We start from the raw sequence: 25,119 nt of genomic DNA on the forward strand, positions 1-25,119 counted from the left end.
GGAAGGAGGGTCATTACCCTAAAATACATGGATGTAATAATAGTGCCATTATTTAACCATTATCGTTTATGATGATGATAACGACACTGGCAGTTGAGCGATTAAGTGTGTGGGGGAGTTGGGGGAGGGGGCGGAGAGCTGGGCGGTCAGGAGAAAGTGGAACTACATCTCCCAGAATCCCTCGAGAAAAGTTCACGCCGCGGCGGCGGCGGCACCCCACCCCTTTTGCCAGCCGGACCCGCCCCCTCCGATGACGTCACAGAGGTGACGTCACGGCGCCCAGAGCGAGGCTGGGGTAGAGAGGCCGACTGAGCAGGAATCGTCCGCTTGTCGTGGAGGCTGCTAGGGAGCCGGCGAGAGGGTGAGCGGGCGAGCAGGCAAGCAGGCGAGCGAGCTAGAGCAGGAAGGAGGGAGAGTCGCGCGGCACAGAGGCGCGCCGGGGCTGGGCCGAGGCGGAACCCACAGCCGGAGAGGGGCAGCCTGAGCCGGGCGCCGCGGGGTCCCCACCCCCACTCGGCCGGACAGTGCCCGGTGTTCCCCCGTGCGGGGGGCGGCGGCGGCGGCGGCGGCTGACGGGACCGGACAAGACCGCGGGGGTGTTGCCACCTCCACCGAGGAGCCGGCGCGACCGCGGGCTCCTCAGAGCCGGGGCCCAGGGCCCGTGACAGACGGGCCGAGGAAAGGAGAGAGGCGGCGGCGGCGCAGGCGACGGGGAGGCAGCGGCGACACCATGTCATCCCCTAGTCCGGGCAAGAGGCGGATGGACACAGACGTGGTCAAGCTGTATCCTTCGAGGAGGGGGGATTCGGGCTGTATGTGGGGGGCAGTATGGGGATGCCCACGGCACCCCCTTGAAACCTAAACAGGGGCCCAGGGGCACTCCAGGCCACTGTCCGAGGCTCCTTCTTTCGTCTCCCTCCCCCCAGTGCCTACGGAGGCTCCTTGGCACCTCCCAGGAGCTGAGAGCCTTCTCGGCTCCCCCTTTATCTGCAGCACCCCGAAATGTGCGTTGTTCCACGCTCTTTCTGCACCCCCAGTGCCCGTGACTTTTCTCCACGACGTTTGGACTCCCAAAACGGCTTTTTTTTTTTTTTCTTTCTTTTCTTTTTTTTTTTTTTTTGCAGGACCAGCCACCTCTCTCCACTACAGAGCCCACGTTCTTTTTCCTCTCTGCTCGCTCTGGATTTAGGGACTCGATATAGAAATTCCCGAGAGTGAAGCCTTTCTCCTGTTCTTGAGATGCCTCCATTCCCTCCACTCACAATGCTTCTTGAACTGGGGTAACTCAAGTGACCTCCTTTATCCCTAATTCCTTTCTATATTAGGAAGAGAGTATTCTACTCAGTGCCCCCTCTTGTAATAAAGAGCTCTGAGTGTTTTCAATCCGAGACCCCTGTTAAGCTTCCTTGTCCCTGGAAGAACCCCACCGACAATGCCTATCCCACCCATAGTTGTATTTGGTGAGGACCCCCAGGCCCTCCAGCCAGCCACCCTCCATATTGTGGCTATGACAGCTGTGGGGAGGGAGAGAGAAAGAGGATCTCCCTGACTAAATAGCCCCTGTGCTAGCCATTTAAGCAAACTCCCTGTTTGAGAATAAGGTTCTTGGGGAATAATTATCCTGATCTTGCCAAATGACACCCTTTATTTTCCGACCCCCCCCCCAACTTTGTGTACTCTGAAGGTAGCAGTGGGACAGCTCTAACTGATAAGAGTCCTTCAGGCAGTGGTTTTGGTTGGAGTCCAGACTGATTATTTCATGACCAGCTAGAGAAATTCGCGAAGGTTCTTGGGACAAATCGAGACATTTTTTTGAGGGGTAATTTAGAGGGTGGGGGGAGAGAGGAAATGAGCCCAGTGTTGTGAACAGCTAATCCCTGGGGAGAGGGGAATCCGGGTGGGGAGTGGTAGTGTGAGAAACGCAGTTGAAAAGTCTGTCTCTCCTGCTTCTTGTTTCTCCCTCACCCCATCCCCCCACCATTTCCCCCTGTTGCAGGGTTTTGTTTATATAACTCAAGTTGTTTGGCTAGATTCTTCAGGTGAATTCCTTCTTTCTTCCTTTTATTGTTACTGTTTTTGATTGGACGTTTTGCCTCATTGCAGAGATCAATGATTATTGTTAAGTATTCTGTTAAGGAATTCGCTGAAGTTTTTAAAAAGTAGTTTTTGCATTTGATTTGGAAGTGGGGGATGGGAGGGAAGTTGCCTGGGCAAGTGATTTTCCCCCCGCATAATCTTTTCAGGAACAAGGTGTTTTTCTCCTCGCTCGGGAAAACTTGATTAGAAATTACAAACAGTAGATGAACTTGCAAGTTTTGTGGTTTGAAGTTTAGAATTTTGGAGAGGTTGAAGTGGGGATTAGAGAGAGGAGCATGTAATAAAGTATATATTTTGTACCAAATGTATGTCTAGGCACAAGTGAAATTGACCCTTGGGCTGTGATTGAGTTTTGTAAATGTGTGAATGATACCAGTAATGTTGGCCTTAAATACAGTGGCAGGAAAACTTGTAACTATGGCTGTGTGTACCTTTTACACAAAGCAGTTTCAGGTTTTATTTTTGTTTAGAAACTAGGAAATGACATGATGGCAGAACCTGAGTTATTTTTATCTTGAATTGAGACTGTCACACCTAATGCAAATTTCTACCTAATGTTAAATTGGGATGGGTGGGGGAGAGAGAATTCCAGCTGTCTTTGATCAATGTCAGATTCTCAAATTATATACTTCTATATTTTTTAGAAAACTGAGGATAAAGGGTGAGGCCTAACTTGACCTGATGCCTTTTCCATACAGTGCCTTTTGTTCATTTAGTAGTTGTGGCATCTAGAATGATTACCGTATTTAGGAGTCGGGGTGTGGGGGGTGGAGAGGGAGAGGAAAACAGACAAAGAACAGCAGGGTGTCTTTCTTTTTTTTCTTCCCCTAAGTGGCTTATTTCATAGCTTATTTTTAGTAGAAGATGAAGAAAGGCAAAGATGCATTGGCCTTCTGTTCTTTCCCCACCTTCCTCCTTTCTGACAAAAGAAAGCAGAGGCGCTTTAAAATCGTAGATGTCTGAGATAAGAGGACCACAGTCTCAGGATTTAGAAGCCAGAGGTTATCTTTGTTTCGAGTCTGTTATTTTCTGGTCTAAGTTAAATTTTTTGTATTTCCTTTTGTGTGTGCCTGTGTGTTGTGGGGCTGAGAGATTTTGTGGCCTCCTTTCTGTGCTGAATTCACATTAGTAGGCACAAATGGAGACTACGATTTTTGAGCAAGGTATATTTAGCACAAAATTTAAGGAAAAATTCCCAACGCACTACTAAAATGAACACAATTGTGTGAAAGCGCCGAGGGTTGAAAATGAAAGATGGTGGAGAGGAAGTGGGAAAGGTCTGAAGGAATGTACTTGCTTTTTACCCCCCCAGTGCCCCTTGGTGATTTCGTTGGTATGGAGGCTGATAGCCGGTTTCGTTGCAGTCTTGTTTCAGCCCATTTTTGGATGTCTCCTGAGCGTAATTATGCCACCACGATTTACAGCCTGGCAGGGAACCTATATAGTAGGAAAGTAGCGGTGTGGGGGTAGGGAGAGAAGAGGATGTGTAACTAATTGGCCACTGCCTTCCACTACCTCGTAGGTTCTTTCCGAGACGCTGTCCCTGGTTGTTTGGAGTCGGTGATATTTCTTTTGTGACGGGTTGGTAGGAGGAAAGCTGACTTCCAAGTTATGGAGGGAGTGAGTGTTTTGCACCAATGCATTTAATAATCTGGGCGATTATGTTCTGAAACTCTGACTCATTCATTGTTTCTCTTCTGATCCTTTGCTGAGGGTTGTGCAAACCTCTCCAGGAGCCTAGAAACTGATGTACATGACTTTTGGGCCCTGTAGGAATGTGTCCCAGTCAAAAAACTTGCAGTGAGCCCAAATCCTGTGGAATGGTGGTTTTGAATAGTGTTGCTGTTTGTTTGCAAAGTCAGGTAGATTGGTGATCCTGTGCTGTTCCCAGCCTGGCAAGCTTTGAGGTTTCTATCTCAAACCTGCCCGATTATTTAGATTGTCTGAGAACTGGGACTCTGGTGACCTTAAAGCGTGATTTGCCCTAAAGGAATATCGGTTTAAGTTCTCCTGGGTGGAGGAACAAACAGCTCAGATTACACGGGTTTCCTTGTTGGTGGGGGTTACTCGTCTCACCCTGTTGCACAGCCTGGTGATCCTTTTATCTGTGAACCAGTGGCCCCTGCTGAAGGCTAGAGCTGCTTGTTTTGGAAAAGCGTATGCAGGCAAAAGGCCGCAGGCACAGCTCCTCACAGCTCATTGGCTGCTCTGTTACTACCCGGAAAAGGAGGAGGGGCGGAGCTACCAAACAGCTGATGGAGTGTGTGATCAGAGTGTGTTTATATATACAAAAGAAGTAGGGGCTGGCGAGGCCTTGTGAGTGGTGTTACCGATCAGGTGTATTTTCAACAAGTAAAAAGAGGAGAGGAAAACCTGCCTTGTTAGAGTACAAGAAAATGTTCAAGGTTAAATCAGAAAAGTGGATCTGATAATAATGGGGGCTCGGCATGCAACTGTATCTTGTTCTTGAGGTGAGATTTTGGAACTTATTTTTATAATACCAAAAGTTTTCAGAGTCCCTTTTTCAAAGTGTGTAACTTAAAAACTGGATAGCCACCACTTTAAATGTATTTCACTGATTCCTGCAGGGATGCAAAAGTATGGTAGAAATGTTAAGCTTTCCTTACAAAAGTTTTAACAGTAATGTCCAGAAAGGGGCAGTAACTTATACTGAATTTATTAACAGCAGTAGTCAGTCACAGAAACCTAGATTTCTGCTTTAGGGTTTCAGAAGCTTTCAATAACGAATTCATCGCCTCACACATTTGTGCACCCTCTTTGTGCCAGGGGGCTAGATGCTGCGGGTTTAGTAGTGAAAAATTCAGTGTGTGTGGTCATGAAGCTTATGTAACCAGTTAAACAATTTAAAAGAAAAAGTATTTATTGCAGGTGAGCGCTGTATCACCTTGTTTTTTGAATAACTTGTACTTTCAGAACTGACTTTTTAAGGAATAGAAAGTTTAAAGTGAATTTTATGTAATGGGATGTATGGGAATCTATATTCCTGTTATTTAAAAGATAGATGTTAAAAAACTGAAATAAAAACAAATGTTAAAATGTGTAGCCATTTGTCTTTGACTTCAGCTTTGGTATTTTGCTAATCAGTAGTTAATCAGTAGTTATTCTATTCCTAAGTTAGTAGTCTTTGTTGCTCTTTAATTTGTATTTAAAGTGTAGACAGTTCTGTAATCTTTTAACTAGCTCCAGTGACAATTGGGAACCTGTGGTTTGCCTTTTATTTCCTGTGGCCTCTGTTTGAGTGAGATGATGAGATGGAAGGAACGTGGAACAGTTTTATGGTCTTCAAGCTAAAAGTTAAAGCTTTGGCAACTCCCAGTGTTCTGAATTTGTCTTCTCTGCCTAGGTTTTGGTGACAAATATAACATACCGGTACTTATTTTGGTTAAGCAGGAACCTATATGAGTAAGCATTTACAGCTTCAGAACATCTGATTGCTGCAGTGCAGTTCTAGTAAATTACACACAAGCCTAAAAATTCAGCTTTAGGGGAAAACAATCTTTTGCAGATGTGACCCATAAAAATCCCTTACCCAGTTTGTGTGTGTGTGTTAGAAGAACCTGGTTTCGTTGGTTTTCTAGTACTGTGCAGTTTTCCCAGCACCTTGACCTGCATACTAATATCTATATATTATATGTGTATATAATTATAGATATATAATTTAGTATCTTGTTTCAGTCTTAGAAGATTTGATGATTCTAAGAATCACTGGATTTTTAGGCATGCAATTCAGACCTTCAGAAGTGCTTTATAGTGTAATAGCTTTTTAACTGTAGGCCTACAGTGTACAGTGTATGTTTTAGGAAAATACTTTAATGAAAAAGATTAGATTATATAGTAGTAAGATAATTGGGAAAAATATACATTATAAAAAAGACAAAACAGTCACCCTTATGTCTATCCTTTAAACAGTGGTTCCCAGACTTTAGTGTGATCTTAATTACCTGGAGTGTTTGTTAGAGTGGATTGCTGGGTCCCATCCTTGGAATTGTCCGATTCAGAGTGGGTGGGAAAACTTATATTTCTGAAAAGTTCCCAGATGATGCTGATACTATTGGTCCAGGGACTACAAATTAAGCACCCTTGTCCTCAAATGTTAACATTATGCAATTTTTTCTTTTTTTTTGTTTTTTGGGTTTTTTTTTTTTTTTTGGCTACACCTGTGGCATGTGGAATTTCCTGGGCCAGGGATGGAACTTGTGCTACAGCAGTGACCCGAATAACACCCAGTGCAGTTTTTTTTCTTACTGGTCTTTTTTTTTTCTCCTCCAGGAGTGTATTATTTTCAACCTGTTGATCATACTCTGTGTGCCCTATTTTGATTAATACTTTTGCAACTATTTTTCCCATTGAAAAATACCATATAATAGATAGCTCATGTAATATGCTGTTCCATGCCTGTGTCATTGATTTAATTTTTTTGCATTTTTTTGTAATAAGATTGAAATTAATATCTTAAACATAAGGCTTTTGTATTTTTGTATTTATGTTTTCTAGAAATGGGATTCTGGATCAAAGAAGGTAAACTTTAAGAAAATTGTTTTACATTTATTTTTTATTGAAATTGATTTACAATATTGTGCTAATTTCTGCCATATAGCAGAGTTACACACACACACACTCACACACACACACTCTTATATATTATCTTCCATCATGGTCTTTCCCAGAAGATTGGATTGGATATAGTTCCCTGTGCTATATAGTAGGACCTCATTGCTTATCCATTCTAAATGTAATTGTTTTCATCTACTAACCCCAAACTCCCTGTCCATCCCACTCCTCCTCCTCCTCCTGTGGCAACCAGAAGTCTGTTCTCTAAGCCTGTGAGTCTGTTTCTATATTGTAGATAAGTTCATTTGTGCCACATTTTAGCTTCTGCATATAAGGGATATCATATGGTATTTGTCTCTTTTTTTTCTGACTTATTTCACATAGTATGAGAATTGTATCCATGTTGCTGCATGTTGTTTCCATGTCTTAGCTATTGTTGAATAGGGCTGCAATGAACAAATGGGTGAATGTATCTTTTTGAATTAATAGCTTCTTCTGGGTATGTGCCCGGGGAGTGAGATTGCTGGATCAGTGGTAGTTCTTTTTTGTCTTTTTGCCTTTTCTAGGGCTCCTCCCGCAGCATATGGAGATTCCCAGGCTAGGGGTCAAATCGGAGCTGTAGCCGCCGGCCTACGCCAGAGCCACAGCAACGTGGGATCCGAGCTGCGTCTGCGACCTACACCACAGCTCACAGCAACGTCAGGGTCCTTAACCCACTGAGCAAGGGCAGGGATCGAACCTGCAACCTCATGGTTCCTAGTGGGATTCGTTAACCACTGTGCCACGACGGGAACTCCAATCAGTGGTAGTTCTATATTTAGTTTTCTGAGGAACCTTCATACTGTTTTCTGTAGTGGTTCTACCAATTTACATTCCTACCAACAGTACAGGAGGGTTCCCATTTATCCACACCCTCTCCAGCATTTGTTATTTGTAGACTTATTAACAATGGCCATTCTGACTGGAGTGAGGGGGTACCTCATTGTAGTTTTGATTTGCATTTCTCTAATAGTGACATTGAGCATCTTTTCATGTGCCTAATAGCCATCTGTATGCCTAAAGGTAAACTTTTCATTGTTTTTATTTTTATTATTATTGTTTTTAATGGCCGAGCTGCAGCATATGGAATTTCCTGGGCCAGGGATTGAATCTGAGCTGCAGCTGTGGTAATGCTGGACCCTTTAACCCACTGTGCCAGGGATCAAACCCATGCCTCTGCAGCAGCATGAGGCACTGCTCTCAGATTCTTAACCCACCATGCCACAGCGGAAACTCCAAGGAGATAAACTTTTGAATTAAAATATTTAATTAAAAATCTCGGGGCCCCACACTCAGTAGGCTCTCACTTCTGTTGTGTTTTAGTTGGTGTCATTATAACACTGAAGCAGGCAGCCTGGAATAGTGATGTAAGATGAGTTCTGATCTCTTTTATTTAAATTTTCATTTTTTTTGTATGTATGATAAATGGTGATCTTAAATAAGGGATTTATTATTATTATTATTATTATTTTTTGTCTTTTTGCCATTTCTTGGGCCGCTCCCGTGGCATATGGAGGTTCCCAGGCTAAGGGTCCAATCGGAGCTGTAGCTGCCCGCCTACGCCAGAGCCACAGCAATGCGGGATCTGAGCCATGTCTGCGACCTACACCGCAGCTCATGGCAACGCTGGATCCTTAACCCACTTAGCAAGGCCAGGAATGGAAGCTGCAGCCTCATGGTTCCTAGTCGGATTTGTTAACCACTGCGCCACGACGGGAACTCCAAATTAGGGATACTTTTGTACTTCTCACAGTGCCTGCTGTGAATTGGTAGGTTAAACATAATACCTTATGAGTAGATAGATCTCACTGGCAAGAACTGTAGAATTAGTTTTGGTGTCTTGAGGTTTTTTCCCTTTTTTTGAAAAATTGAAGTATAATTGACATAAAATAACTGTACATATCTAAAGTGATAAATTTGGTAAATTTTGACATAAGTATGGGTTATGTGGCCTATCACCACAATTAAGATAGTTTTTCCCTAAGTTTCTCTGGCCCCTAGGTAGTCTTTCCCTCCTCCCTCTCCCCTACCATTGATCTGATTTTTTTTGTCACTGTAGGTTATTTTTTTATTTTCTAGAATTGTGTATAAATGAAATCATACAATGTATACTCTTATGTGAGTTCTTTGATCGTATTTTGAGATTTACCCATATTATCACTGTATAGTTCTTTTATTTTTTACTGCTGAGTAGTATTTCATTGTATGGCTTTACCACAATGTCTGTGCATTCACCTGTTGGTGGACATTTAGGTTGTTTGAAACTATTATAAATAAAGCTACAATGGACATATACTGTCTTTTGGATAAATATATGGGAGGAGAATAGCTGAATCATGTGGTAGGTATAGGCTTATCTTTCTAACAGGTATCTTGAATTTCACTTTTACTGATGATGGTCTGTATTTCATACACGATTAGGTTGTGACACTGAACTGGTTTCAACCGTATGTTTTAAAGAAATCCCATTCAGTAGTGTGATTCTAAGCACAGATTTCTTTCTTTTTCTTTTTTTTTTTGCCATTTCTTGGGTTGCTCCCGTGGCATATGGAGGTTCCCAGGCTAAGGGTAGAATTGGAGCTGTAGCTGTCGGCCTACGCCAGAGCCACAGCAATGCAGGATCCGAGCCCGAGTCTGCAACCTACACCACAGCTCACGGCAACGCTGGATCCTTAACCCACTGAGCAAGGGCAGGGATCGAACCCGCAACCTCATGGTTCCTAGTCGGATTTGTTAACCACTGTGCCACGACGGGAACTCCCTAAGTGCAGATTTCTAACCCAACTCTGTCAAAGCTAGTCCTATGGCTGATCTTTCCTCTCTTTCATTCAAAATTAGTGAATTAAATTTCATTGTGAAATATTTTTGTTTTGTGGCCCTTTGACATGGCACTTCAAGAGTTATGAAGTCTTTTTTAAAATTTAGCAAAATGGAGCTTTTGTTTTGCTTTTTTACTTTTTGGCATTTTGTGTAAGTTATTTGATAATTAATAGACATTGCCATAGTAAAAAATTAGACATTGCTTTGTAATAGTGGTTACTACCACATTCTTCTATATTACAAACATTTGGATTTATATATAGGAGTTTACATGCATGTTGCCTCAGAAATTAACATCTTAGGAGTTGCTTGATGGCTGAACAGGTTAAGGATCTGGTGTTGTCACTGCTGTAGCTCTGGTTACTGCTGTGGTGTAGATTTGATACTTGGCCCAGGAACTTCCACATGCTGCAGGTGCAGCCAAACAAAACAAAAAAAAAAACACATTAACGTCTTACTGACAGCTGGAATTTTTAGCTTGGCTAACAAGCAAAAAGACAACCTCTTTCATGTTGGAATCAGTGACAGTTTATTCAGTGGGTAGATGTTGGTTCAGTCCTCAAAAACGAGGATGGTGCTCTGAGCATGTGTGTATTAGAGTGTATTATTTCTAGATTGCCTAAGTGTAATTCAAGTGCAATTAGAAATTTCTGATAACAGAAAAGTCAGTGTGTACTTTTGAGAGGCAGCTGTTACCTTAGTGATTCTCAGGTGGGGTATGAGAAGAACTGCAATATTTTTATGGGGGGTACTAATGTTATTGTAATTTCTTTTCTGTACCTCATCAGGTGCTTGGGAAAGGTGGCTAGTTGTTTGCAGGCTGGTGCTCAAGGTGACACCTACCTTTCCCTGGCAGAACACAAATCCTCAAGAGCCAGGTGGCGGACAGCCTCATGGGGCAGTTATATGCGCATGAGAGATAAGGGATCCTTTCTGCCTTCACCTGCTCTTTAGGTGTCTAGGGTGGTTTGAATAGGTGCTGCTGGTTTTTTGACCTGGCCCTGTGGAGAAGTCTGGGAGGAGTAGGAAACTCATGTGAAGTGGAGAGGCTTGGCTGGACTTTGTCATCGTCAGGAAGACAGGCATGGCTGGTGGGTCTATCTTTGAGCTAATAGAAGGTGCCTGGGCTGTAGCACTTGGAGAAATCATATTTAAGGATTCATAATATTATTTAATTCATAGCAAAAGAGTATTTATGTCTTTGGTTTAACTTCCTGGTTTCTAACTTTTAAATCACTTTTAGAGAGGCATTATGTATCAAAGTAAGAAAGATTCCCTACATGTGAAATTGTTATTAATGTTGTAAATTGTGCTGTTTTCTTTTTTAGCATTAGGCAAAATGTTTCTTTTTCTATGCATTATGTGTTTATCATGCACACTTTTCAAGGTTTCTTGGATTATAAAACCTTAGTTGATGTAATATAAATAGAAAATTAGATACAGTGTGTGCCTGGTTCATGTTACCACAGAAGCAGTTGGGTTACTACTCAGCTTAGTGAATGTGAACTTAAGTTGTTTTGTTGGAATGGTGCTGGTGTAACTTTTGTTATCTGAATGTTTCCCTTTATTTATTTACTTATTTGGCTGTGCCTGTGGCATGTGGAATTTCCAGAGTCAGGGATAGAACCTGAGCCACAAAAGTGACCCGAACCATAGCAGTGACAACACTGGCTCCTTTTTCTTTCTTTCTTTCTTTCTTTTTTTTTTTTTTTTTAAGTTTTATTGAAGTATAGTTGATTTACAATGTTGTGATAATTTCTGTTGTACGGCAAAGTGACATAGCCGTACCTGTACACACATCCCTTCTCTTTCAGATTCTTTTCCCACATAGATTATCACAGAATATTGGGTAGAGTTCCCTGTGCTGTACAGCAGGTCCAGTCATTCCATATACCTATATGCATATACCTATATATCTATGTACCTATATTGGCCAGTCATTCCATATAGCTCATTGTGCACATGCCAGTCCCAAAACTCCAGTCCATCCCCCCTTCCCCTTTGGTAACCATAAGTTTTTCAAAGTCTGTGAGTCTGTTTCTGTTCTGCAAATGAATTCATTTGCATCCTTTTTTTTAGATTCCGCATATAAGTGATATCATATGATGTTTGTCTTTCACTGTCTAACTTCACTTAGTATGACATGCTCCAGGTCTATCCATGTTGCTTCAAATGGCATTATTTCATTCTTTTTTTTATGGCAGAGTAATATTCTATCGTATACATGTACTACATTTTCTTTATCCATTCCTCTTTCGTTGGACATTTAGGTTGCTTCCGTGTCTTGGCTACTGTAAATAGTGTTGCAGTGAATGCTGGGTTGTTAACCAGCAAACTCCTGAATATTGCTTTTTAAGTAGTTGACTTTGTGTAGTTGAAGTTATGTAGATAGTTTTAAAAAATTAATTAAAAAATTTGGGTGGACGTTTCCATTGTAGTGTCTGTCTGTAAAAGATCGATTCGGTTAGAATCGTGTCCATAAGAGATCACCAGGTGTAATATACTTTTATGGTCTTATAGATGACTGAATGTTTAGTGCCCTTTTGCTAATCTAGTTACCTAAATCTGTAAATAAGTTAGTAACTCTTCTTGGTGACAAAGCTTGAAGCTATATCACACTTGATTTTACTCCAAAAGAAAGAAACTGGGTTTGCTTTTTTTCACTGACAAATGGTCACTTTTATATAGCCTTGAGGGACCCACAAACTGGGAGTTGGTACTTGGTCATCACTAAACTAAGGCTCCTATAAGGAAGTCATTCCATGATGTGGATTTTAGGCATTTTGGACCTTTTTTTTTTTTTTTTTTTTTTTTTTGGCCATTTCTTGGGCCGCTCCCGCTGCATATGGAGTTTCCCAGGCTTGGGGTCTAATTGGAGCTGTAGCCACCAGCTTACACCAGAGCCATAGCAACGCTGGATCCGAGCCACGTCAGTGACCTACATCACAGCTCAAGGCGATGCCGGATCGTTAACCCACTGAGCAAGGCCAGGGACCAAACCCGCAGCCTCATGGTTCCTAGTCGGATTTGTTAACCACTGCGCCATGACAGGAACTCCCATTTTGGACCTTTATTACAAACTATATTTACATTGAAATGGATAAAGGAGGGAAATGTATTTTATTTTATTTTTTATTTTTGGATTGGATTTAGTTTTATTGGTTGATTTACAAGGTTGTGATAATTTCTGCTGTACAACAAAGTGACTCAGTCATGCATATACACATACCCATTCTCTTTCAGATTCTTTTCCCGTATAGATTATCCCAGAATACTGAGTAGAGTTCTCTGTGCTATACAGCAGGTCCCTGTTGGCCAATTATTCCATATACTTCAGTGTGCATATGCCAATCCCAAACCCCCGAGTCCGTCCTTCCCACCTTGGGGAAATGAATTTTAAATGCTTGTGGTGTTTTCTGAGAAGAGGAGTTTTAAATCTTTGTCTTAATTTGGTAGCTGATTTCAGTGTTGCTTTAGAGTATATTTTAAGTGAGTATAAATGAGAATCATAATATATGTGTGTGATAGCAGAATCATTGATCTTGACAACACATCTTGGCATCTGTTAATTTTTACCAGTTAATTCATTCAGTTCACCAAGTCCACCATCTTGATGATAATAAAGTGGAAAAAAAAAACAAAAACAAAGCAAAACCCTGTATTTTGCCTTTCTATTCATTTGTATCTTTAAAGATAAAAAAAAAAACACAAAATATTTTTGTCAGGTTTGCATTATGAGTGGAAGAAGGAGAGGAAGCAGGTCTTTGAGGATGTTCTTTAGTCTGATTATCTGGATTGCTGCCCACTTCTCCTGGCAGTAAAGAAAGACCACTCCTGAATGCTGTCTTTGATTATCAAATGACATATATTTGCATATACTACCTATATTGAATCATTACCTTCTCGTAAACACTCATTTGCTTTTATCTTTTCTTTCTACAGGCTCTTGAATTAGAATAGTTAGGTACCAGATCCTATCTTAGAATAATTAATATGGCTTTTCCATTGTTTAAGATTTTGTTGAAAGAGTTTTATAACATGTTAACCATGGTATATCAGGAAGACTTTTGGTGGCTCATAAAGACTCATTTCATTACATATATTTCAGTCTGTATGTCTTGTTTTCTATTAGTGTGCCTAGCTTGTTCTTTGACTAATTTCTAGAAATCAAACAAGAGAGTTAAATTTATTGGCAGGAAAGTACACAAATAAACCTTTGGAGAGAAGGTATTTTCGTTCTTCCCTTTTTCTTTTCTTTTCTTTTTTTTGGCTTTTTAGGGCCATACCCATTGCATATACAAGTTCCCAGGTTAGGGGTTGAATTGGAGCTATAGCTGCCTACACCACAGCCACAGCAATGCCAGATCTGAGCCACATCTTCGACTTACGACAAGCTCACATCAATGCTGGATCCTTAAAACCCACTGAGTGAGGCCAGGAATGAATCCTAATGGATGCTAGATGGTTTCGTTTCCGCTGTGCCACGACAGGAACTCCCAAGAAGGTATTTTCTTAATTAAAAGTAGTGGGAGTTCCCTCGTGGCTCAGTGGTTAAGGAATCTGACTAGCATCCATGAGAACACAGATTCAATCTCTGGCCTTGCTGAGTGGGTTAAGGATCCTGAGTTTCGGTGAGCTGTGGTGTAAGTTGCAGATGAGGCTCAGATCCTGTGTTGCTGTGGCTGCGGTGTAGGCCAGCAGCTACAGCTCTGATTCGACCCCCTAGCCTGGGAACCTCCATATGCCGCAGGTGTGGCCCTAAAAGAAAAAAGGTAGTGAAGTCATGTTCTGTGTGAAAATCAATATTCTTAGCCTGTTTCACTTTGTGCTGCTTGGCAATTAGTTATCAAACTTGAACTTATTTATGCTAAAAATGTATAGTAGTTTACAATTTTGATTTATATCCTCTGTAAAAAAATAGGCTATGCTTTAGATTTGCTTTAACTCTGTTCAGTGAAATGAGACGTGATGGAACTTGGCACCTAAATCTTGTGTTCTTAAACTTTAAAGGTGCTGGTCTCTCGTTTCCTTTGAAGAATTTGGGTTTTCTGAGCTAGTTTTATATAATCTGGCCAGTGTTTCAGAGATTCAGAAGTTGCTGACTGTATTTTCTATAAGTCCTCAAAGTCGAAAGTCTGGAGGTCTGTGTTGCCCAGTGTCCTCCCGTGGGAGTCATTCTTTGCCCCGTGGAGCTCACTTCTGGGATCATGCTTGAACCCAACCCTTTGCATCTTGAGATTCAAACAATGACTAATGAGGAGGTTCCCATTGTGGCTCAGCTGTAATGAGCCTGACTAGTATCCATGAGGATGTGGGTTGGATTCCTGGCCTTCCTCAGTGGGTTAAGGATCGGATGTTGATGTGAGCTGTGGTGTAGCTTGCAGATGTGGCTCGGATCCTGTGTGGCTGTGGCTGTGGTGTAGACCGGCAGCTGCAGCTCTGATTCCACCCTTAGCCTGGGAACTTCCATATGCCACACCTGTGGCCCTAAAGAGCCAAAAAACAAAACAAACAAAACAACCAACCAAAAAAAATGCGAAACAAAGAATGACTGACAAAATACTATGTCTGTTTGTGTTTATTTTCCTTTTTTTTTTTTTTTTTTTTTTGTCTTTTTAGGGCCACACCTGAGGCATATGGAGGTTCCCAGGCTAGGGGTCTAATCCGAGCTGTTGCTGCCAACCTACGCCAGAGCCACAGCAATGCTAGATCCGAGCAGCGTCTGTGACCTACACCACAGCTCACAGCAACGCCGGATCCTTAACCCACTGAATGAGGCCAGGAATTGAACTGACAACCTCATGGTTCTTAGTCAGATTCATTAACCACTATGCCACTACAGGAACTCCTTATTTTCCTTTTGAGGGGTGACCTGCTATATATGCCCAAGCCCTTGAACTGGATTATCTTAATTGACAGAGGTATATATCTTGTCTTTTGGTTTGCTTAATGGAAAATAGAATTAGAAATTTGATTTTTTAAAAAATAGAATCAGAAATTGCTATTGATTTATGCTTTTAAATTGGAGCTTATTACTCATTTGAATGAATCGGATAAAATGTAATGATTTTAGCCTCATTTCTGGCAGTTTCATTTCTTAAATGTCATTCTTGTAGTGTTTTGTCAGCTCTGATGAAGTTCTGATGACATTTTATTTGAAGTGAAATTTTAGTAGATATTGCACTTTTATAGAATTTTAGCTTTTTTTCTACTTGGAGAAAACCTGGAATGCAGGTATAGTGTTAAAAAAAAAAAAAAAAAGCAGTGGTTGCTTTCTGAATATAAGGGCTCCTTGAATTGAAATTAGTAATTGTATTCTTCTTAGACAATATCGCTTGTGGCCTTGAGTAACATTTTGAGAAATGCTAATGCTTGGCTGTACTGCTTCAGATTAGGAGAGTAAACTCTGGTAACTTTGTTTTTATTATTGATAGAATAAAATAGAAGCCAGAGTTGAAATAAGGAATCTGCTTTTCAGCTGACTCATAAAGTCAGTTTTGCTACTTAGTCACATTTGCAGTGTGAAAATAGAATTAAAGCAGTATAGCCTAGTGCCTCAGTTAATCCTGTTTATGAATGTGTCATAAAGAAAAACTAGGAGTTCCCGTCGTGGCGCAATGGTTAACGAATCCGACTAGGAACCATGAGGTTGCGGGTTCGGTCCCTGCCCTTGCTCAGTGGGTTAACGATCTGGCGTTGCCGTGAGCTGTGGTGTAGGTTGCAGACACGGCTCGGATCCCGCGTTGCTGTGGCTCTGGCGTAGGCCGGTGGCTACAGCTCCGATTCGACCCCTAGCCTGGGAACCTCCATATGCCGCGGGAGCGGCCCAAGAAATAGCAACAGCAACAACAACAAAACAACAACAACAAAAAAGACAAAAGACAACAACAAAAAAAAAAGACAAAAAAAAAAAGAAAAACTAAAAAACCTTAGTAGGTTTTAATATGTGTTCTGGCATCTCTTTACAATAGAGTAGATGACTTTGCACTTTGCATTCTTGAAATGTCTGAATTGTATGTGCCCTGTCAATAATTTTGAAATAAAGTAAACCTTTTAAGAGTGCCTGATTTATGGAAGCTTTTATCAGGCTAGAATGGCAGCATGCTATTCCTTTAAAATTTTTATGTATTTTATTACTTAAATTATATTTTGGTTTTCAAAAGGTAAACTTAGGGAATGGGAATATAATTGAGTAAAAGAATATTCCCGGAGCTGGGATAGGATCCCATCAGAGTCAAACAGTTTGGTACCTAAGCATCTAAATAGTTTACCTTTGTCTTTTTTTTTTCTTCCCCCAAGTCACATTTTAAATTTTGACATAGAGATGGTTCTGTTATAATGCCACAAATTCATTACTAAAATATCCTGCATTCTACAGAATCATTAGGTGGAAATAATAGTGCCTAATACCTTTATGTCTTTTAATACTGTCCAGATAATTTAAAATATATCTTTTTTTTTTTTTTTTTTTTTTTTTGGCGGCATATGGAGATTCCCAGGCTAGGGGTCAAATCAGAGCTGTAGCCACCGGCCTGTGCCACAGCAACGTGGGATCCGAGCCGTGTCTGCGACCCATACCACAGCTCACAGCAACACCGGATCCTTTACCCACTGAGCAAGGCCAGGGATTGAACCCACAACCTCATAGTTCCTAGTCAGATTCGTTAACCACTGTGCCATGACGGGAACTCCTTAAAATATACCTTTTGAAGAAAATTTAATTGCTGACATTTTTATTTAAATGGAGTGTCTAGTGGATCAGTTTTGCCTTGTGTTATGGTAATTTTAATTATTAGTCTCAAGATAACTGAGCAAGTACAAAAGCTTTAGATGCTTAGCTTTTTAAAGGTAGGGATGATTTTTAAAACAGAAGCCTTGGGATATAAGCTGCCCTTCTCGTTTTCTGCTGTTTTTGACTTAATGTTTTAATAGTTTTTAACTTTTTAAGATAGACTTTCAGTTTTAGATTTATAGAAAAGTTGTGAAGATCGTACAGAGTACCCCACCCAGGTCTAGTTACCCCTGTGTTGCTCTTTCATATTACCGAGGCATGTGTGTCAAAACTAAGAAATCATATAGTAACATATTGACATTGGTATGTTACTATAAACTAAGCTCTAGGCTTTATTCACATTTCATCCGTTTTTCCATGAATGTTGGAAGCTTCCGTGTAGGAGCACATTACTATATGTTTTTATTTTGGCTGATTTGGTTGCATTGTTGTTGCTGCTGTTTTCTTTCTCCCTAGGAATAACATACGTGGAAAGTCTTAAAGTATATACAATACATTGTTTTCTTGGAAAAGGGATATTTATAGTTGAGGTTATTGAGTAAGTGACCTCTGAAAAAAATAATAGGGTGATAATTGAAATTTGGCCAAACCCATTTGGTTTCTAGGCTAAAAAGTTAAACCAAAGTATTTAACTCACAGGGGCTTCCTTGAAAATAGTAGGGAAGAAAGATAGAAATTGAATTTTAATGGTAAATTATCTTGCTAGTTATAAACATAGTGATAATAAATTCCTTAAGATTGTACAGCATAGTGCAGAATTTTTTTTTCTATTTTGGGCCATACCTGTGGCCCTAGCAGATGGAAGTTCTCATTAGGGTAGGGGTCTAATCAGAGCTGCAGCTGCTGGCCTACGCCATAGCCACAGCAGCACAGGATCAGAGCCACATCTGCAACTTACACTATAGTTCATGGCAGCACCGGATCTTTAACCCACTGAGTGAGGCCAGGGATGGAGCCCTTATGCATACTAGTCTGGTTTGTAACCACCTGAGCCACAATAGGAACTCCAAGATACTTCAGAATTTGTTATCAACTCATGGGGACACCTGGATTTTTGTGTGGTATGTAAGTCAGAAGCTATAACCAGCTGTTTATTGATTTGGTAACCCTGGTGGTGCATTTAGACCTTTGACCTTAAGTAATGCCAGTACCTGGATGTCATGTTGGTACTAAGAGTCGGGTAGTATGGCACTTAGCGCCAGCTCACTGGCTTGATGACTCTGGGCAAGTGTTTAGCTGGTCTTTTATACCTCTGTTTCCTTTGCCCACTTTCTTAAGTGCCCTGGAAGGCCTTTTTGCTTTCAATCTTTCTCTCCTTTCCTTTCCTTTCCTTCCTTCCTTAAATCAAGACTATTTTTTGGGGAGTTCCCATCATGGCTTAGTGGTTGTGAACCCAGCTAGTATCGATGAGGACTCAGGTTCTATCCCTGGCCTCGCTCAGTGGGTTAAGAATCTGGTGTTGTCGTGAGCTGTGGTGTAGGTCACATACATGGCTCAAATCCTACAATGCTGTGGCTGTGGTATAGGCTGGCAGCAACAGCTCTGATTTGACCCCTAGCCTGGGATCTTCCTTCCATATGCTGCAGGTGTGGCCCTAAAAAGACCAAAAAAAAAAAAAAAAAAAAAAGTTTTTTTAAGAGCAGCTTTAAAAGTCACAGCAAAAATTGAAGGGAAGGTATGAAGATTTCTCATATCTCCTTGCCCCACTCATGAACAGATTCCCCCATTGTTACTATCCGCCACCAGAGTGGGTGTTTGTTACAGTTGATGAACCTACCTCTGCTGGCACATCATTATTACCCACAGTCCACATTTTACATTAGGGTTCACTTTTAGTGTTTGTGGATTTGGACATATGAATAATAATGTATCCATCATTGTGGTATCATATAGAGGGTTTTCACTGCCCTGAAACTTCTCTGTGCTCCACTTGTTCATTCCTCCCCTGCCTTCCCCTCTCCTGCCCTCCTGCCCCTGCAAGTACTGATTTTTTTTTTTTTTTTACTGTCTCCATAGTTTTACCTTTTCAAAAATCATACAGTTTGTGCCCTTTTCAGATTGGCCTCTTTCACTTAGTGATATACATTTAAGTTTCCTTCATTTCTTTTTTTGGCTCCATAGTTCATTTCTTTTTAGAGCTGAATAATACTTCATGATCTGGATGTATCAGTTTGTTTATCCACTTACCTTGATGAGCAGTTGTTAGTGACTAGAGCTAATAACTTCTTAAATGGTTTCTGATTTTTCCAGATACGCCTTTGTACTTAAAAAAAGAAAAAAAATCTTAGTAGCAAGTAGCTGAATTTATACCACTGGGCCATTTTCTCCTCACTTCTACCTTCCTTATCCCTGATACTTGTTCTATAATGTGCTACTTCACATTCTGATATATTTCATATTTATTATAATACAATCCTTGCCTTGAGATGCTAAGACCCACTTTATATGAATAAAAAACTCGAGCTGCACAGAGTGGTCAAAAGCACAGAGATCATAGAGTTAAAGTCCTTCTAGTTTTGGATCTGGAGCCCATGAGAGTTTCTTTTGGTTTTGTCCCTTAACAGCATGTATTTAGCTTTGTGTGTGAAGTAGGTGCTTAGGAAATACCTATTACATTGTGAGAAATACCACAGGTTTCCACCTTGGATCAGTTTTAAAATTTGTTTCTGAATCAAAACAATATGGAAGTCACACAGGAGACAGGCAGATCTTACTTAGATGATGAGGACTTGAGTTCTTTTATGTGGAGATGCCATTTGCCTTTTCATGTACACTGTTCATTTTTCCATGTATAAAAATGTATTTGTGTTCTGAAATGATCTGTAAATTCTCAAACTTTAGTTTATTAAAAGCTATTTTCAGATGAGTTCTTTTTTAAGATTGTTTGATTGCTAGTTTTAAAGATCAAAGGAAATTATTGAGTTCCTGCTGTGGTACAGCAGGAACAGTGGCATCTCTGGATGCCACTAGATCACTGGGCCACCAGTTTGACCCCTGGCCTGGCACAGTGGGTTAAAGCTGCAACATTGCCAGAGCTGCGGCTTGGATCTGATCCCTGGCCCCAGAACTCCAGATGCTGCAGGGCAGCCAAAAAAGAGAGAGAAAAAAGGAAATTATTAAGATATGAGATTGGGGAGTTCCCTTGTGGTGGAGCATTGTCACTGAAGTGGCTTGGTTCGCTGCTGTGGTGCAGGGTTCAGTCCCTGGCTTGGCTTGGAAACTTTCATTTGCTGTGGGTGCAGCCAACAATAAAAAAATGGAGATCAGGGGAAGAAACAGATAACTTAAAACTTAATCAAATCATGTAGCTTATTAGTACTCTAGTTTGTACTTTGTAAAGTGTCTCGTGTTCCCTCCTTGCAAATTGTGATACTAACAGTGATTTATTTATTTATTGTTATTATTATTACTTTTTGCTTTTTAGGGCTGCACCTGTAACATATGGAAGTTCCCAGACTAGGGATTGAATCGGAGCTGTAGTTGGCGGCTTATGCCACAGTCACAGCTACTCGGAATCTGAACTGTGTCTGTGACCTACACCACAGCTCACTGCAATGCCAGATCCTTAACCCACTGATTGAGGCCAGGGATCAAACCCAGTCCTTATTGAATACTGGTCAGGCTCATTACTGAGCCACAGTGGAAACTTCCTAAAGGTGATATTTATTAGCTTAATATTTGGTGCTGTGAACTTGTTGGTCTGCTGAGGATTTCATGGAGGACCTTTATTTTGTGTTTATTTTTACTTTTTACTCATACTTTGTAAGGAAAGATTTTATTTAAGAAATGCTTTAACAGCTCACACTTGCTATAAAAATTATTATGGCCTATTTTTAGCTACTCAGAATAATGGGAGAATTAAAAAATTTTTTTGGCCATACCTGGCAGGTGGAAGTTCCTAGGGGAGGAATTGAATCCACACCGCAGTTGCATCCTATGCTGCACTTGTAGTAATATCAGATCCTTAACCCGCTGTGCCACATAGGAACTTCCTAACTTTTTTAATTAAAGAGTTTTTTTGTTGTTGTTGCTGTTGTTAAAAAGTTTTTTTAAATTGAAGTATAGTTGATTTCAATGTCGTGTTAGTTTCTGCTGTACAGCAAAGTGATTCAGTTTTTTATATATTTGTATACATATATTCTTTTCCATTATGATTTATTATAGAATATTGAAATAGTTTCCTGTTCTATAGAGTAAGATTTGTTGTTTACCTATTGTATATGTATATATATGTACACACACACACATTAGACCTGCTAATCCCAAGCCCCTAATTTATCTCCTCCCTCTCCCTTTCCCCTTTGGTAACCATAAATTTGTTTTCTTTGTATGTGAGTCTGTTTCCCTTTTGCAGATTTGTTTGTTAATACTCTTTTTTAGATTCCCACATATAAGTGATATAAGGCTTGTCTGACATTTCACTTAGTATGATAATCTCTAAGTCCATCCATGTTGCTGCAAATGGCATTATTTTGTTCTTTTTTATGGCTGAGTAATATTCCATTGTGTGTATGTACCACGTCTTTATCCATTCATCTGCCAGTGTACATTTAGGTTGCTTTGATGTCTTTGTAGTAACCAAATATTTATTATTTTAAAGATGCAAAACTTGAGCTTTGGTGATCTGTTTTACAGATGCAAAACTTGAGCTTTAGTGATTTCTTTGTCTGACTTCACTTAATATGATAATCTCTAGGTCCATCCATGTTGCTGCAAATGGCATTCTTTCTTTTTTTGTGGCTGAGTAGTATTCCATTGTGTGTATGTACCACATCTTTATCCATTCACTTGCTGATGGACATTTAGGTCACTTTGATTTCTTTGTCATAACCAAATATTTTAAAATATTATTTTATAGATGCAAAACTTGAGTTTTAGTGATTTAAACTGTATATATACATACCTGAGTGTACTTTTTTCTTTCTGTGTGCACAGAAAGAAAGCTGTGTGCACCCACAAGCTCTTAGGGGAGAACAGATTTTTGCTTTTTAGTTTGTCCATTGGTTCTTCATTTGAACCCTCTAACACAGAGGTTCCTGACTCTTCCCTGCAGGCCCCTGGGCATCCCCAGAATACTTAAAGGGAGGCTGTAAGTCAAAACTTGTTTCATAGTTAATGTTAATTACTTTTTTGGGGCCTTTTTTTCCCTTTGTTATTGATATTTGTACTGATGATGTAAAACCAAAACTGACAATGGATAAAACTCTCAATGCCTTAGCACACCAAAACCGTATTAGTAGTGATCATATGCTTTGCCACCACACATCCAGAGTTTTTTTAAAAGGCAGTCTCCCTTGAACATGCTCTTGGTAAGGAGTAAAGACAATAAATTCTGACCCTCAAGTACCTGTCTTTTTACTCTTCTGTATGTTGAAACGAGGAGCATCTTTCCAGCATGCTAAGAGTATGGTAGTGGCATCTTAGAAGAAGCACTTAAGTGATTTGCCAACCACACTAGCTGTGTCTTTTATGGAATTCCATTTATACTTCAGAGTAGGACTGACTGACAAAGTATGGTTATTCAGAGTTGGATCTTTGGCAGACATTTTCCCAGAAAGGAGCAAAGTGAGCCCATCACTTCAAGGAAAACTGATAATATATGTTGCCAGTGATAAAATACAGGCTTTAAAGTGAAAATCAGAATTTGGGAAAACTTGTGTCTGCCGCCACATGCTTGACAGTTGTCTAGTACTTAGACATTTCTGGTAAGATTGGTGGTGCTATTAACATGATTTTTCAATATTGTATGATAAATTATGTCAACATTTGGATGATCTGTGTAAGTCAGTGAACCAGTATTTTCTAAATGGCCAATGCATGGGAAAATCACGCTTGGGTAAAAGATGCATTTTCTTTTTTTTTTTTCTTTTTTTTTGTCTTTTGTTTTTTTTTAGGGCCACACCCGTGTCATACGGAGGTTCCCAGGCTAGGGGTCCAATCGGAGCTACAGCTGCTAGCCTATACCACAGCCACAGCAACGTGGGATCAGCCTTGTCTGCGACCTATACTACAGCTCATGGCAGTGCCAGATCCTTAACCCACTGAGCAAGGCCAGGGGTCGAACCCACAGCCTCATGGTTACTAGTTGGGTTTCTTAACCACTGAGCCACTACGGGAACTCCAGTAGACCAGTGGTTTTTAATGTAACGATATGAAAATTTCATTGGTACTGTTTGATTCCACATTGCAGTTGGTCTTTAGGAATCTACCACTTCTCAAGTTTTGAATGTCAAGTGAAGAATGTCCAGAATTACCTGAAAAGTCTTATTAAACCATTCTCTTCTAACTACATTCGAAATATATTGTGACAGATTGAACACAGAAGCAAATTTGAGAATCCAGCTCACTTCTATAAAGCCAGAAATTAAAGAGTGTTGCTAAAGAATTTTTTGTAATTTATTTTTCATAAAAATATGTTAACATGCATAAGATTTATTAGTACTTTTATTTTTTTATTTTGTCTTTTTTTTTTTTTTTTTTGCCTTTTGAAGGAACCTGTAACCTCATGGTTCCTAGTTGGATTCGTTAACCACTGCGCCACGACAGGAACTCCCTTATTAGTACTTTTATTTATTTTTATTTATTTATTTATTTATTTTTAATATTTTTTTTTAATTTTCCCACTGCCTTATTAGTACTTTTAAATGAATGTTTTATTTATTTTTATGGTTGCACCCACGGCATATGGAAGTTCCCAGGACAGGGATTGAAACTTAGCTGCAGGAGTTCCTGTTGTGGCTCAGTGGGTTATGAACCCGCTTAGTATCCATAAGGATGCAGGTTTGATCCCTGGCCTCACTAAGTGGGTTAAGGATCTGGCGTTTGCTGTGAGCTGTGGTGTAAGTTGCAGATGCAGCTTGGGTTCTTAGTGGCTGTGGCTGTTGTGTAGGCTGGCAGCTACAGCTCTGCTTTAGCCTCTAGCCTGGGAACTTCCATATGCTGCACATTCAGCCATTAAAAAAAAAAAGAAACCTATGCCACAGCTGCAGCAATGCCAGATCCTTTCATCTGCTGCGCCGGGCCAGGTCTGAACCCACACCTTTGCAGCGACTCAAGCCACTGTAGTCATATTCTTAACCTGCTGCACCACAGCAGGATCTCCTAAATTTTTAAAATGGTAAATATTAATATTTATCCACATAAAAGAAGTTCTGTAGGGTCATCAATTTTTTAAGTGAAAAGAATGCTAAGACCAAAAAGTTTGAGAACCACTAACAAATGTGTGTCAGAGAAGTTGTAATGTTGTTATAACGTGTAGGATGTGCTTTATTTGATCCTAGCATAGTGTTGGCATAGTAGTAGATCCTTTAATAAAATATTTGAATCAGATTGAATTGAATTATACAGTAAAGCCTGTACATACACTAAGAAGGCAAATTGGTGTTGTTGAAGATGGCAAGTGTTTCTATGTTAGTAAAGAATGTCTGGTTTACACCGTGTTTCATAGATTCTAAGACGTTTTTCACTTAACATCTTTGAAACTGAGATGTCAGAAATGGTGGTGAGTCAGTTTGATTGTCAGACTTTTCTTTCTTGGTGTGTCCTATATGTGATGGAAAAAAGATGTGGAGGAGTTCCCGTCGTGGCGCAGTGGTTAACGAATCCGACTAGGAACCATGAGGTTGCGGGTTCGGTCCCTGCCCTTGCTCAGTGGGTTAACGATCTGGCGTTGCCGTGAGCTGTGGTGTAGGTTGCAGACGCGGCTCGGATCCTGCGTTGCTGTGGCTCTGGCGTAGGCCGGTGGCTACAGCTCCGATTCAACCCCTAGCCTGGGAACCTCCATATGCGGCGGGAGCGGC

At 40.5% G+C, this 25,119-nt stretch overlaps 1 protein-coding gene across 6 annotated transcripts in view; it reads left to right on the top strand.

Annotated features, from left to right (window-relative positions):
* UBE2H (ubiquitin conjugating enzyme E2 H) overlaps positions 255-25,119 on the top strand; it is a 113,298-nt gene continuing 88,433 nt past the window's right edge. The window contains exon 1 of one of the 6 annotated variants that reach the window (XM_021078796.1): positions 255-783. In XM_021078796.1, the coding sequence (XP_020934455.1) occupies positions 731-783 (53 nt within the window). In that variant the 5' untranslated portion in view covers positions 255-730. The other 5 variants (XM_003360138.5, XM_021078795.1, XM_021078794.1 and 2 more) reach the window with 5 other exon arrangements.

The sequence above is a fragment of the Sus scrofa genome, chromosome 18 (genome assembly GCF_000003025.6).
Source record: "Sus scrofa isolate TJ Tabasco breed Duroc chromosome 18, Sscrofa11.1, whole genome shotgun sequence".
In the NCBI taxonomy this organism is placed as follows: domain Eukaryota; kingdom Metazoa; phylum Chordata; class Mammalia; order Artiodactyla; family Suidae; genus Sus; species Sus scrofa.